This window comes from Sorex araneus, chromosome 2 (genome assembly GCF_027595985.1).
Source record: "Sorex araneus isolate mSorAra2 chromosome 2, mSorAra2.pri, whole genome shotgun sequence".
Lineage (NCBI taxonomy): Eukaryota > Metazoa > Chordata > Mammalia > Eulipotyphla > Soricidae > Sorex > Sorex araneus.
In genome coordinates, this window is record NC_073303.1 from 273030887 (window position 1) to 273046659 (window position 15773).

The window sequence follows — 15773 nt, forward strand, 5'->3', positions numbered from 1 at the left end:
ACATTTTGTGCTGGGCTGGGGATACAGCTCAAGGGTAAGATGCACGCCTTCCCTGCAGGAGACCTGGGTTCAGTCCTCAGCGCCAGAGAACAAAAGAAACTCATGAGATGGGCAGGAGGAGCACTCCTGCCTGGCTTTGAGGGGGATTCCGTTTCTAGACTTGTCCCAACAGGCTGGAGCATTTCCGCCTGGGTCAAGTTCTAAGACTCCTAACCACGGCTGTGGCCCACCCTTCTCAGATCTCAGGAGAGCAAACTCAGGGCGATGGGTGTGTGCAGTGGTGGGGTGGGGGCGGGGGGTGGATCAGGAAACCACCTGTCGAAAACCACGGCCGGTCTCTGAGTCCACACCCCAAATGGACAACACAGCTTATGCTCAAGGTTTCTCCGAGTCCTGTGCCGCGGCTCCGCGCCTGCGCTGTGCTTGCTTCTGGCATTCCCGGGATATTTTTAGCCTGTGGGTTGGGTCTGCCTCACCTGGCTCTGGCACGGGTTCTCGGGTGTTTTCTGGAGAACAGCTCCTGTGTTCTCATAAACCTGGGGGTTTCCTGGCCACGAAAGGGTTTTAGGCTGAGTCTGCCTTTTCCCATTTGTGTGTTCTCTCCAAAGGAAAGATGGTCTGGATAGTACCATGATTCCTGAGCACAGAACCAGGAGTAAGCCCCGAGCACCAAAACAGAACAAACAAACAGACAAAAATTACCCAATTGGTAGAAACGTTAGAAGTATGTAGGAGCAACATGAATCAAAACAAGAATTCCTTGGAATTTGATCACAGTTACTTTTTAGTGTATACACACCCTACATATGAACATGGACTTAGACCTAAATCTATATAAATTGTGTGTTATATAAATTAAATCTATATAAATTAAATGTTACATACATTTTATTTATCTGACTACATATCACCAAAACAATTGGGATTTTATTTATTGCGGGGGTGGGGGTTGTGGCCAGAGGCTACTCCCAGGTCTGTGGTCATTCCTGGCAGCCCTGGGGACTGAACTAGACACAAGGCAGGGGCCTTAATCCCCATCTCTCTAGCCCCCGACCGATTTCTTTTTTTTTTTTTTAATTATTGTCATGTTTTATTTAATTATTGCTTTTTGGGTCATACCTGTCAATGCACAGGGCTTATTCTTGGCTCTGCACTCAGGAATAACCCCTGGCAGTGCTCAGAGGACCATATTGGATGCTGGGAATCCAACCCAGGTCAGCCGCGTGCAAGGAAATGCCCTACCTGCTGTACTATTGCTCCAGCCCCGCCAACCGATTTCTTATTTTAAAAATCTTTTGTGAATAACTGGAATGAATGATTAATAAATTATCATAATATTGGGAGAATTAATTCATGGAATAAATTATTTCATGGAATATAGATATTTATCCCTGGAGACGAACTATCCTGATGATTCCCTTCAAATCAGTTCCTACAAGTAAATATACTGGGTGGAAAGGGTGAGTAGACTTTTGTGTTTTCTCAAGAGTCCCAGCACAACTCGCACCTTCGCCCACCAGGCGTGAGATTAAGTAAGCGGGGGAGATCCGCCATCGGAAGGAGCTCTCTTACCAGGGACAGGCCATGGAGCACCAGTTTCCTTCCATCTCAGTTCCAGAAAATCCCTTTCTGTGGGTGGTGACTTGTAAACTTGATCACTACCGCAAATAACCCCCTAGAGGAAATCTCTCTAACCTTCAAGGCCCCGGTGCCGGTCAGGTGACTCAGCGTTGACAGTCACTTTGGTTGTTTCCCTGTTACCAGGTGATCGTGGACTGTTGGGAAAGCACCCCCTGAGGGAACTTCCAGCCTGGCTGAGGGTTCACAGCGTTATTACAGACCCACAGGGGAGTCGTAAAGAGAAATGAACTGGGCTAGAAGGCAGTGTCTCCCCAGGGTCATCCAGGGCCCACTATTGAAGACTTTACAAAGGAGGGAAACTGAGTCACTCCACTCTTCTCTCTGGGACGGAGGGATGTGAGGGGGCCACCAAGGGTCCCTGTGAGATGAGTAGAGAGACTGACTGAGTGCGCAGTGGGCATAAGACTCAAGCCCCCGAGTAAGGGGGTGGCAGAGTAGGCAGAGGCCCAAAAGCAGAGGCAAACAAGGGTGTTTGTGAGCCAAAACGGTGACTTAGGCACCCAATTTAACCTCGCCCAATTTAGCTGTGATAAATGACACAAACGCCTCCTTGGAGAATGGCTGAGATCTGTCAGTGAGTGAACTGTGTCGGGGTGTAGTTACTGACACGCGACAGGAACTCAGTGAAGGGCTGATGTCACTACCGTAGCTAATGGCCATGACCGCCATTTCCTCTGAGAATGGATTTAGGACCAAAACTGGTGCCAGACGATGACAACTGATGCTTTTGTTTCTCTCGAGGGGGCAGTGGGACTCTGTTGTAGAGAATTTTTTTTTAATTGAGTCACCATGAGATACACAGTAACCAAGCTGCTCATGGTTGGGTTTCAGTCTACAATGATCCAACAGTTCGTTCCCCACCACCAATCACCTGGTTTCTCTCCACCACTACCCATCCCCCAGTCTGCCTCGAGGACTCTATGGCCGGCACTCTCCTTCTCTCTGTCCCTCTGTCTCTTTCTGTCCCTCTCTTTCTCTGTGTGTCTCTGTGCGTCTCTGTGTGTCTCTCTGTCTCTGTTTCTCTCTCATAGAGATTCTTAACTTGGTGTCTAAGAACTCTCCCCTCCCAAGAGGACCCTTGATAGGTCCTTGCAGAAAAGGCGTGAAACTTGGATGAGGGGAAATATATCCATGTTTTTATTAACCTCTCGTGAATGTGTGTAATTTCTTGATGATGACAGAATGCAAGCAGCTCTGCAGTGATATCAGCGATTGTGATCACCTCAGGATCAGCAACACAAAATGCCTTGTGTTTTCCTAGTATGTTAAAATGATTGCAGGTCAGGGTCAGAGATTGGTCTAAGAGTCAATGTACTTGCCTTGTGTAAGGTTGGCCCGGAATAACCAGGACCATGTGGTCCCCAGCACTGTGTATGGTCCCCCGAGTACCACCAGATGGAATCCCTGTGCCCAGAGGCAGGAGTAAGCCCTTGGCACCACGAGGTGCTGCTATCCAACCACTAATAATTATTATTATTTAAAAATAATAATAATTATTATAATAATAGTAGTAGTTGTTGTAGTAGTGGTGGTGGTAGACAAAATGGTTGCAGGCATCTTTAAATCTGTCAGTTAAAATCCTGTATCAGTTGACCTGTGAGGGTGGGAGTGTGGGCTGTACCGGGCAGTGTTCAGGGGGACCATGTGGTGTCAGCTGCGAGCAAGGCCAAAACCCTTGTACAGTTTCTGTGCCCCTAAAAGGCTATCTCAAAGTGCAATTGTTTTCGGACACAGCATGCGATGACTCTGAGATCCTGGCATTGCTCATCTTCCTGTCTGTGGATGTCGGGGTCGTGAACCACATGTCATGACAATGATATGTAGCACTGTCCTCCCGTTGTTCATCGATTTGCTCAAGCAGGCACCAGTAATGTCTCCATTGTGAGACTTGTTGTTACTGTTGTTGGCATATCGAATATGTCGATTCCTCCATCCCCCTCGGAGAGCCTGGCAAGCTACCGCGAGTATTCTGACAATGATGTGATCACTGGAAAATATTTTAATGAAATATTCCAATATATTGATTGACTCCATAATTCTAAACAGAGTTGGCCTTTGAACCACTCAGGAGAGTCGAGGACATGGCCCCGCTAAGCCGCTGAAAGTTTGTGTGTGACTTTAGTCAGCCCTCTAGCTTAACTGATGCCACATCTCGGGCATTTAACCAACCTGAGTCCTCAGGTGCTTGAGTCTGACCAGGAGTCATCCCTGAGCATAGACAGATGTGACCCCAAATAGGCAAAAATCCAAAGAGAAGGAAGTTCTCACCGGACTGGGTTGCCTGCCCACAGACCTGTGCTTCACAGGGGTCCAGTAGCTCCTGCACCCCGGCACCACCTGGGACCCCTACGCTGTCAGCACTGAATACCCCTATAGCACTGGACACTGGGGTGCACTTCAGAGTCCACGCCACCAAATCATGTTTGTATCCCCAAGAATGAACCCCAGCACTCCTGAGCACTCTTTGGGAGCCCCTTCCCGAGGAATGAACCCTCACCGTTCAAACTCATTTGTCCTAGGGCCCACTTTGTGAGCAGGGTGCCAGAGGGACCCAGGCTTAACAACGGTGGGGGCCCCGTGAGCTGGGCGATGGGGTTCATGATGGGCGAATGCAGAGGTCATGGAATTCAACCTTTGGCCCCCAGTCTTCCCTGGAAACCAGGGTGCAGAACCGAAAGTTCCCGTCTCCAGGGATGCTGGTTTCCCAAGTGACCCGTCTCCAGATTCTGGTCTTTTCCAGAAACTACTTTAGTGAGAGTCACTCTTTGTTCCTGGAAGCCTGAGGGGAAAAAAAACTAAGGCTTTGGGGAGCTGCGAGGCAGGGATGAAGAGTAAGAATACGGAACATAACAGAGCAATGACAAGGCATGACACAGTTGAGGGGAAGGGGGGAGGAGGGCGGTGAGGAGGGGGAGGAGGAGTGGGAAGAGAAGGGAGAGGATGCCCAAGGAGGAGGGGCCAGAGGGACAGCAGGTGAGAGGGGGGCTCACAGGGGCTCCCCAGCTTCCTACACTTAAATAAGAAACAAAACACAGGGAGATAGAAAGAAACAACTTCAAACCAAAAACAATGAAATTCAACCACCAAAAGGTCACAGATACTTTATTTTGTTGTGGTTAAACGGGGCAGTATGATGGCATGGAAGCTGCACTGCCACCCCCCCCCGCACCCCCACCTCCAATGACTCTGACCAACTGTTTTATTCCGTTTCCAGCTTTTCTGGTCCAATTCTGGAGGCCTTTCCCTTTGGGAACCACGGTCCCTCTTGCTTGTCTGGGAAGAGAAGAGCTTGCCCCCGTGTTAGGAAAGTTTCAAATTGCTGGGACTCGCAGCCGGCGCAGTGTGGCGTGCTTCCGTTCAGTCCTTTGGTCTGGGGACCGTACCCCAGACAGGTAAATACCTCTCCTCAGAGGGCACATCATGGTTCAAAGGCCTCATCTTAGGAATTTGCAAGCAAACTCATGGGAAACATCATATAAACAGTTTTTTAGAAAAAAAAGAAGACCCAAACTAACAAACATCTTTTTAAGATGTCGGATCATCTTCATGGTCTTAAAAAAAAGAAAAAAGAAGAGCTAGAAATCTTTCGTTTAATAAACACAAGTGCACACACATATATACAATAGTCATTGGAATGTGCTGTTTATCCCTGTAGTTTTCTCAAAAATCACAAGACTTTAGACTGGAATTTCTCCCATACAGTCTGAGCGTGGCGGCTCTGTAAATGACCTCCCAGTGCGGCCGCCTGTCCTACTCCTTTAAAAAAATAATAATAAAATAAAATAAAGTTGGAACTTGCTGTGTTCAAACACTGATACGGGGTGGAGAAGCCGGTCTCCAGACACGTTTATAAAAGTAGACGATGCGGAGTATGATACACTAGTACAAAGTTTTACAAATCCATACAAGTGAGATACATAAATTACAACGAGAAGAGTGTGGTTCTGTCCCGGGCCGGGCCATTCAGCAGTCGTATTGCTACAAGACAAAGGAAAGAAGAGACATGAGGTCACCCTCGGGAGAGACCCAATTTGCCAAATCTGCCAAGGCAACTGCGGGTGTCCACCTGCTCCCTCGAATCTCAGCAGAGAGAGAGAGAGAGAGAGAGAGAGAGAGAGAGAGAGAGAGAGAGAGAGAGCTCTCAGGCTGTTTCCTAAACAAACTCCTTTCCGGAGAGAAGATGGCCCAGAAGTGGGTTCAATGCGGGTCACCTTGCCAAGGCAACACTCCCCACTTACAAGTTTGACTGGTCTCCACCGAAACCCTGTGAAAGTGCCTTTTGTCCTAGCCACGAGGCTGGTTGATCTGCTTGCTGGCCAGCCTGGGCATTCGGCCGTCCCCGAGGTCAACTTGGATGCGAACCACTGCGGGATCGTCTGCTGGCCCCCTTGGCAGACATGGTCTCGGTCTGCTGAACCGGTTCAGCCATCTGGGCCACTGACCGGGAGCCTGCCAGCCTGTCCCCCATATACAGTGGGGCTGGAATCCAGCGGGGAGTGGGTGGGGGTTGGGTGGGGGGCACTGACCCGATTGAAACCACCTTGTAGGAAATTCCGGGTAACAGACTCAGCTGAGGTGGGCTCCTGGCAGCACTGCTCGGAGACCATGAGGTACCTCGGCCCTGGTCTTCCTGCACTCACAGCCTCGCTCAGGCCCCAGCTGGGTCACAGGAGAGTAATCCCCGGGGACCCCTCCCTCCCTCCCCCCAGCCCTTCTGCCTGGAACCGTCTCCAGGCCTAAGGCTTCCCAGTCAGCTGTTTGCTTGGAAATTTGGCAGGCTCCCAAGGAAATTATTAATCTTGCTGGACTTGCCTGATAAGGGAAAACTAGAGCTTTAGTTGAACTTCCCCTCAAAAATTGTAAGTTTCCATTCATTTGACAGCCCAGAGTTTCAGGGCAGCGCTGGGCCGTGCCTGGGGCTCAGGAGGTTGGGGCTTCATTTAAAGAGAAAGTTTAGGGCCAGAGAGATAATAACGGGGGCTCAGGCGCTCGCCCTGCACGTGGCCAAGCCCGATGCCCGAGCTGCATAGGGTGCCCCGAGCACTGTCAGGAGTGATCCCTGGGCACAGAGCTGGCAGTGAGCCCCAAGAACATCACAAAGCGCATTCCCCCAAGCCCTACAAATGAAGTTAAGAAACCTCGAACCAGAAGGGTCGAGCAATGCCAGCTGGGCACCTCACCCCACTGTGTAGACTAAGACGGAGAACAAAGCCCCCTGCCCCGCTAGCCACACACACTTCCGCCCCCTCCATAATGTATGCCTTCTAGGGGGGCTCTCGAAACAAGAGGTGCCCTCTGTGAGCGCATGCATATTTTTTCTCCCAAATCATATCCCCAGGAAACAAGTGCTTCCTGGCTTTCTTCCCCAGTGAAAGGCATTTTCCCCTCCGCTGCTATTCAAAGGCGGGGGGCGGCCCCCCGAGCTTGCGGGTGGGGGCACTTTCGGGCCTTGTTTGTGCTGTGCCGGGCGCCTCAGGAGGCCGCCCTCCTTTTGTATGCCTGCAGGGAAGGGGGCCTGGGCGATCCCGGAGACTCCCTGGGCCTCACAAATGCCTCTCCGGGGGGCCGGGGTCTGTGACGCACCCGGAAAGAGGACGGCTGGCGTGGTGCTGACGGGACACGGGAGGCCAGAACACACACACACACACACACACACACACACACACACACACACACACACACACACACACACACACACACACACATTGTTTCCGAAGGGGCCAGGAGGCCTCCCAAGTGGAGGGCCAGGGGTGGGCCTGAGCGATAGCACAGCGGCGAGGGCGTTTGCCTTGCATGAGGCCGACCTGGGTTTAATCCCTGGCATCCCGTATGGTCTCACCAGGAGTAATTCCTGAGGGCAGAGCCAGGAGTAAGCCCTGAGCATCGCTGGGTATGACCCAAAAAGCAAAAATAATAAATAAATAAATAAATAAATAAATAAATAAATAAATAAAATAAAGAGAGGACCAGGGCCCCCAGCAGCAATTTCCTGGAGTTGGGTCATCAGTACAGGCTCCAAGGGTGCAATGCATCTCAGGCTCCACAAGGTGCCTGGGACCCTGTGGGCCACCCCAGCTGGACCAGGGGCCTCCAGGGACACACCCAGTGGGGCGTGGGGTCCTGTGGGTCAGCACTCTGAGGACTATGGGGCACTCACTGGGAATCAAGCCTGAGTCAGGAGCACGCCTGACCTGTGTCCTAACTCCCTCCTCTCCCCTCGCTCCCGGTACGGCTTCTTACCTGTTGGCGGGAGCAGCAGAAGCCACAGATGCCACCCAGCATGCCATTGATGACTTGGATGAGACACAAGATGAATTCAATCCCACCCAGGGCCAGGAGGATGGAGAAGAGCGAGACGTTCCACTCCACTATGTGTTTGGGTTCGACGCACTGGGACCAGGAGGCTGTGTCCAGGAGGTACCTGTGGGTAAAGCCAGACACTGCTCACACCAGGCTGCATTCATGAAGAAAGCAAAACCTGGAGAGTTCCACGCCGTGGATCAAATTCCTTCAGCCCAGGTTGGTCCATGAAATGAATGATCTAACTCCCATCACTCTTGGTTGTTTGTTTGGTGGGGGGGGGGGGACACACCCGGAAGTGCTCTGGTCTTACTCCTAGCTCTGTGCTTGGGGATCTCTCCTGACTGTGCTCAGGGGACGAGATGGGGTGCCAGGAATCAAGCCCAGATTGGCCGTGAGCAAGGCAAGCACCCTAACTGTTGAGCTATCTCTCTGGCCCCTTATCCCAGATCGGGTGGCCATGATAAACATAAACTTAAAATTTATACTTTGGGCCCCTAATCTAGGGGAATTAAAAATCTTTATATCATAATGTTTATATGTTCTGCAGATGCATAGGAGTTATTATGCAAACACGTTATTAGATACATAGGAATTATTAACACACAAAAAGTTTTGAATGGAAAACGGTCTGGAGAAATCACTACTCCGTTGACTAAGGGGCTAACAACATGCAGGAGGTTTGGGTTCAATTGTCAGTGCTTGGCGGCTCCCAAAACACCCGCAGGAATGGACCTCGAGCACAGAGCCAGGAATAATCACTGAATACTGCTGGATGTGATCCCAGATCCAGGAAGCAAAAATGCAAGCTTTATTTCAAGATAAATGTAATTCTTATAGGTTTGTGTATGTGAGCTAAGAGTAAATGTGGAGAAGTAACTTTGAAAGAGGTGAAGGTAGAGGGCACTGAAAAATTCTGTCTTCTTATTTAATTACTACTTCTCATCTCTTTGAAAGAGAGGCCTTCATACCCATATCGAGAGAATACTTTTTGGAAAATATGACTTCTTTACTTTCCCTCTCTGGACATCTGACTCAGTGTCTCGCTAAAACAATATTTTTTTCTTCTGAAAATTATTCACTTTTTGGCAAGTTTGGAGCTTTAATGCGCAAAGTTGGTCAGCTTAGATCTTTATTTATTTTTTTTTGGTCACACCCAGCAATTCACAGGGCTTACTTCTGGCTCATGCACTCAGGAATTACTTCTGGAGGTGCTCGGGGGACCCTATGGGATGCTGGGAATCGGAACCCAGGTTGGCCTCGTGCAAGGCAAACGCCCTACCCTCTGTGCTATCGCTCCAGCCTCAGCTTAGATCTTTTGAACAAAAACTTCCTTTGGGAGGGGTCTTGGGGCCACACCAAGACCCCAAGACTTCTCCCAGCAGTGCTTGGGGACCAGGTGGCACCAGGGATTGAACTAGGATCAGCCACATGCAGGGCAAATGCCTTAACCCCTGATCCAACTTCTTCCTCTTCTTTTTTTACTTTTAAGAAACAAGTCAATTTGCAACATAAAGCAGAAATTAAATCCAACTACTTTCACAAAGAACGCCCACATCTATATTTGCAACATAAAGCAGAGATTAAATCCAATTAATAAGTACCTTTACTTTCACAAAGAACACCCACATCTATGTTACCCTGTAGCCATGCAGTAAGAGCAGATAGCTCCACATGAGTGGCTCTGAGCAGGAGACCCTCCCATTCTGGGGAAGACCCAGGTTGCCCGGCAGAGCTCGGGTGTGAGGGCCGCAGAGGAAAACCACCACCCTGCAGGACCCTATTGCTCACAGACCCTGCTCACCGCCCATTTGCTATGACAGCGGGTCACAGGGATCCGGTGGATCCAGGCCCTCAACCTACATCTGACCTACAGGTGGTACTCAGCATTTAAAATTACTGTACTCATTACTGATAGCACAGCGGTAGGGCACTCGCCTTTCACGCGGCCGACCCGAGTTCGATTCCTCTGCCCCTCTCGGAGAGCCCGGCAAGCTACCGAGAGTATCGAGCCCTCATGGCAGAGCCTGGCAAGCTACCTGTGTGTATTGGATATGCCAAAAACAGTAACAATAAGTCTCTCAATGAGAGATGTTACTGGTGCCCGCTCGAACAAATCGATGAGCAACGGGATGACAGTAACAGTGACAGTACTCATTACCAAACTACCGGGTGTCTGTGAAGTGTTAGCAAATCATGCTAACGTCCCATGTGCCGGAATGTATAGAGACATTTCTATACCAGATCCATGACACAGGAGATTTTCTGATCATCTGAATTTTCTCACAGTCTGAAAAAACGTCAACTTCTGATTACTCTCCTAGATTTCAGCCTACGCTCTGGAAGACACTTGGATTCTTATTAGATGGGATTCGACGCTGTGGGAAAATCCAGGACCGACTTTATTCCACAAAGGCATTATTCTTTCCTTATCGCTTCTTCCTACCCCCAGGAGAACAAAGGTGCTGGGAATTCGAGATCTAACCCTGGAACGGTCCACGGAGCCCATTAGAAATTCAACTTCTGGCCCGACCTTTTTTCACACAACCATGGAATAAAGGTGTCAAGTTCCGGGGATATAGTAAAGCAAGTTCTGAGGTTATCGAGCAACCAATCACTCGCGTGGGACCCCTTCTTATTCCCCATACGGAAATCCCTCGGCAGGTTTCTATGAGGGATAAAACGGAGCAGTTTCCTTACAGAAGCTGGTGGCTCACGGGAGGGGTGGATAACCAGTTCCAAAAAAAAAAAAAAAATCTCCCATGAAATCACTTCTCCCTGCATTCCAACTGCATTAAGCACCACCTTTTTGAGAGATGGTTTTGTGTATACATGAGTAACCAGTTTCTCCGAGCAGAGTGAGTGGGCTTTGAACAAACATGAATCATAGCTACTGAGACCGAAACGTCAAGGTCGTTTAAGCGTTAACCTTCCGACTCCCGTGGGGCCGTATTCCTGGGCAAGGAGTGAAGAGCACCAAGAACTACTGGTCGCTGTGCCCAGGGCGTGCCCCTTTCTGTGACCAAAATGCTCTATCTCGCTAACGCCCCTGCATTCGTCTTATTTTACAAGGCAGGGAGCTCATTCACTTTTTTTTTTTCCTGCTTACTCAGAGAGGAAATGGGGGACCTGGGGTCAAAACCAGGTCTCTTGGATTTCAAGTTCAAGAACTTGTGACCTCACTATACTCTACAAATCACGAGGCACACGGGGTCGTGGGAAGATACTGCGAATTCATGAGTTGTGTTCTCTTCACCCAGGAGCCGCAGAACTAAACCTGTCCAAATTCCCAGAGGATGCCGTTCATTCATCACCACAACAAATCACCCTACCTGCCGGCTCTTCTCTTCTCTCCTCGATGGGAGATAAGAAATAACCCACACAAAACAGTGCAACCTCTCAAATGATCCTGGCACCAAAGTGCAGGAGACCTAATGTATGACTCAATCCTTTTAGAGCGGGAGCACAGCTCAAGAGGCAAGTGCTTTGCATGCAGGAGGCCTGGGTTCAATCCCTGGCACCTTAGAGCACTGCCAGCATTGAGCACTGAGCCTGGAGTAGCCCCCAAGCACTGTCAGTGTGGTCGAAAAATCCAAAAGGAGGATAAAAATAACCTGATCATCTTAACCGAAGGGTGAATTGTCTATAATTATCGTGTGTGTGTGTGTGTGTGTGTGTGTGTGTGTGTGTGTGTGTGTGGGCAAGGGGTGTGATTTCCCAGGGAGTTAAGTTAAACCCATAGAGTCCCCCACCGTAGGATGTGTGGATCCCATTATATTTTCCTACAACCGAGTAAATCAGCCCTTGGCTCTGGTACGGGACACCCATTCTGGAGCACCAACTCAACAGCCTGGTTGCCTGGGTGGAAATCCTGACAGTGGTGACCTTCGAATGGGTTATTCTAACTCCCAGGCCTCTGTTTTCTCATCTGTAAAATGGCCCTACGGTGGCTGTCCCCTCACCCACAACCCCCACAGGGGACACCACCAGGATTGGCCACTGACTTCCCTCCTCTACACCACCGATCACGGAGGGCCGAGTCGATATCACTCAACCCTCGGGGGGGGGGGCGGTCAGGGGGGCACACTGAGGCTTCTGTGACTTCCCGGGGTGGCGGCCGGGCGCGTGCGCTGGGCAGGAAGGTGTGTGGACCATGACTTACTGCCCCTCGGTGCCGGCGAAGGTGTAGTTCCACTGGCCCTGGTTGTCCCGGCACAGCGGCCCCTCTGCCAAGCCCAGCGCGGCCACGATGACGCAGTAACCGGATCCCGCGATGCCCACCAACGCTGCCAGCACGGAGGAGAGCATCTGGGGGCAGGGCAGACATCGGGAGTGAGGGGACGGCATCGGGGGGGGGGGCGAGCCCGAGTGCCCCCCAGGTCCCCCCCAGCCTGAAGCACGGGACCTACCGCGCAGCTCTTGCCACAGTTGTCATGCCCACAGCAGCCGCAGCAGTCCTCCTCCTCCAGCCCGATGAAAACGCTGGCCGGCAGGAACATCTGTGGGAAACAAGCAACTCAAAACCCCAGCCCCCACCCCGCCCCCCCCGGCTCCACCCGGGGCCAGGCCGAGCCTCTCGGGACAAAAGCGTTTCTGTCCGTCGGAGGCGTCTTGCCTGTGGGTCATGTCCACCGGGGCATCTTCCTAAAATGTCAACCGTGGTGAGGAAAGGGGAAAAAGCAACCCGGTGAGCAATCCTTGCTTCCTCGCCAGGGGCCCTGCCTGCTTTACAGGGGTGCTTGCCCTCGAGGGGCGAGCTACTGGCCTAGGAATGTGTTTAATAAACTCTGAAGTTCCTAACAGCGTCCCCAAGGAAATCTTTGCTGTGGAACCAGTTGTCCTGATCCTCAAATCTGACCGTCACTGGCCCCTCAGCGCCCCGCCCCCTCCTGCCACCACCACCACCTTCACGAAGCCTGTAAGATACCCACTAATCTTTCACGGTGTAACTGGAACTTTCCCTGTTCCATAAAACAGGGGCTGCCTCTTGGAAGCATCGGTGGTGCGGCAAGGGCTTTGCAAGTGAGCTCTTCTAAGCAAATATGAGAGGCCACGCATCTGAGGCGGAAAGCAGCTTAAACGGGAGCTATATTCTAGTCAGAACAATTGAAGGTGTTTAAAAATAAAAAAAACAGTGAAACTTTTCACTCAAAGCACATTGGCTCTGCCTACTTTAGAGTATGAGCCTGAACTGTTTTCATATCTGTTGACTAAGAAAAATAATCTGGGTGACATGGACACTTGCATCAGATTCCTCTTGAAAATTCTCCATTCCAGCCTTCCTGAGCCAACTTCAGCTGGCCCACATTCTTCCAGCCTGCCAGCGAGGCTAATGCGCTCAGCTCTCAGCGGGCAAATTCCTCTCACTTCAATTAAAAACAAGCCTTAGAAAAAAAACAACGCATTCCACCAGGGGCTTCAGACACTGAGGGCTGCTCACTGCAGAATTTTTCCTGGATACCACACCCAGAATTACGAGAAGGAGAAAACAGATCTTTTTTTTTTTTTTCTAAATAGCAATCTATACTCACAATTCTTTCTTTTCTTTTCTTTTTTTTCTCTTTCTTTGCCCCCTGTCTCTGACGCCTGAGAATAAACAGTAGAGAATTTGGTGCCCAAATTCTGTTGATTTCGACGGAGAACCAGCCCGGCTTCTCCTGGCTCCCTGGAGCCAGTGTGAAACAGCTCCTGGCTCCAGAAAGGGAAATTCTATAGTCACCCACAGCCCCGTTCAAAGCGACTCTGTTTCCAGCTGCAAAGCAAGAGACTGTAAGAGAGGTCATTCTCGCTGAACTGAAAAAGGAGTTTGGACAATGAGGCATCGGAAAAAAACGGACTTTCCTGCCCTCTGTTTTGAAGCACTGAAAGGACTCGCAGCCGTTGGGTTTGGAAGCAGACCTTAGAGAAAACTTTCCAGGGAGGGGAAAAAAAAAAACAAAAAAAGCAAAGAAACCCAAGTGCATCCTGAAAACAGCCCCGTCGTTGGCAGGAGCCTCGTCTTGGCTCGGTCTGCCTTGCCCCCCACTTACCAGCAGACCCCCGCCCACGATGCCGGCGAAGAACCACACGAAGCGGCTGAGGTGGTTCTCGGAGGCGTACTTGGTCTCCCCGTTGGGGAAATACAGCAGGATGTTGGCCACGATGCAGAAGACGCCCAGCCACACCAGAGCGTGGCCGATGCATCGCGCACACTTGCCGTAGCACATGGTGGCGGCGGCGTCGGGGAATCCAGAGGCACCCCCCCGCTGGCTGGAGCCCCCCCAGGTGCCTATGGGAACGCGCCCGTCGGGAGAGGAATCAGAGGCGATTCTCTGCTCATTCCTGCAACCTGTTAAATACCCGGAGCAGTTAGTCACCGGCTGCAGGAGGTGCTGGCCCCGCTTTCATTGGTCCTGCCTGCAGCCCCGGGTGGGTGGGGTGGGGTGGGGTGGGGAGGTGGAGGAGGCCCGGGGAACGGCCCGCCCTTCAGATGAAATCCCGGGGACAGGCGAAACCGGGGGCCGGACATGAGAAACAGCCGCAGTCAGTGGCGAGAGGGAACATGATTAATCCTCCCCGTGGAATGCTCCGGGCTGCCCCTTCCCGGGGGGTGGGCCGAGACGGACGGATGCGCCAGGGAAGTCTGAGAGCGCGGCCAGTCGCTGCCCCAGCTGGCTGAGTCTCTCTGCCAGGCTGCTTCTGGCCTGGCTCCTTTGCCGTCTGGGGGTCTCTGGGCTCGCGCCGTCCCTTCCGCGCTGGGTTCCTTCTGGTCTGGGACAGTCCCCGCCGCCGTGGCCGGATGGGAGCAGGCACCCAGGAAGATGACCCAGCAGCCTGCTTTTCCTGCCCGAGGCGGCGTCCGGCCGGCCAGCCCGCCTGGACATCTGCCTGGGAACCGGCCGGCCCCAAACAAAGGTGGCATTCGTCAACACAGACAGCTCAGGCCCCTTTGTTCCCCCAGATGGCTGCGGGCCAGCCCCCCTCCCCTGCAGGAACGACCAGGGAGGCCCAGACGAAGCACAGGGGAGGGAGAGATATCCAGACCAAGGCTCCTGGGGCTCAGCACATGATATATCTGCAGGAGCTTCGGGTTCAATTCCCGGCACTGCAACTTGCACCGAGTGCTGCTAAGTGTGACCCCTCCCCCCCAAACCAACCAATCAAAAAAAAAAAAAAAAGAAAAAGAAAGAGCAGAGATGGGGACCTGGCAAGCAGAGGGGAGATGGGACGGAGGGAAGTCGCAATGACTGGAAGGGCCTCCCAGGGAGGGGTGGGGTACACACGGGCTTCCCCAGCCCTCGCCTGAGATGGGGAATTGTCATTTGGCCCCGAGGAAGCAGAGGGGGTGGCAGCTTAGGCTCACTGTCTAGTGAGACTGTGGCTCGACCAGACCAGTGGATGACACCAGCCAGCAGGGTGAACTAGACAGGGTGACCCAATGGGCGAGGGATGGAGGGGCCCGAGCATGAGGCCAGAAAAGAGGCAGAAAACTGAAGTGGGGGCATCCTTTCCAAAGAGGCAGAGGGTCCTAGCATCTCAGAGGTTTGGGGCTGAGGGCAGACATCAGGCCACGTACCACATGAGCGACACGAGTGGCGGCAGGTGTGGGCTATGACATGACAGCACGCGAGGGGGGGCGCCGTCTGAGCACGCTGATGGTGGCGGTGGATCCCCTGCACCCCAGAGCAGCTTCCGTCACCTCCACGTGCCCGCAAGGGCACGCCGACCCCTGCAGGCCCTGGGTATAACACCCAGGTGCCCAGGTGCAAGGCCCGCTGGTCCTTGGCTGAGGTTCGATCACACTCGTCCTCCACCAAGGGTGAGAATGAGAGCAGGAGCTGGAGGGAGAGCTC

At 52.0% G+C, this 15773-nt stretch overlaps 1 protein-coding gene across 1 annotated transcript; it reads right to left on the bottom strand.

Annotated features, from left to right (window-relative positions):
* Positions 1-4803: 4803 nt before the first annotated feature.
* Positions 4804-14693, bottom strand: TM4SF1 (transmembrane 4 L six family member 1). Its single transcript, XM_004603192.2, has 5 exons — positions 13971-14693; positions 12351-12440; positions 12104-12249; positions 7882-8062; positions 4804-5619 (listed from the first exon to the last, which is right to left on the bottom strand). The coding sequence occupies exons 1-5, from the start codon at positions 14145-14147 to the stop codon at positions 5605-5607; spliced, it is 609 nt and encodes a 202-aa protein (XP_004603249.1). The 5' UTR covers positions 14148-14693; the 3' UTR covers positions 4804-5604.
* Between the last annotated feature and the right edge of the window lie 1080 nt (positions 14694-15773).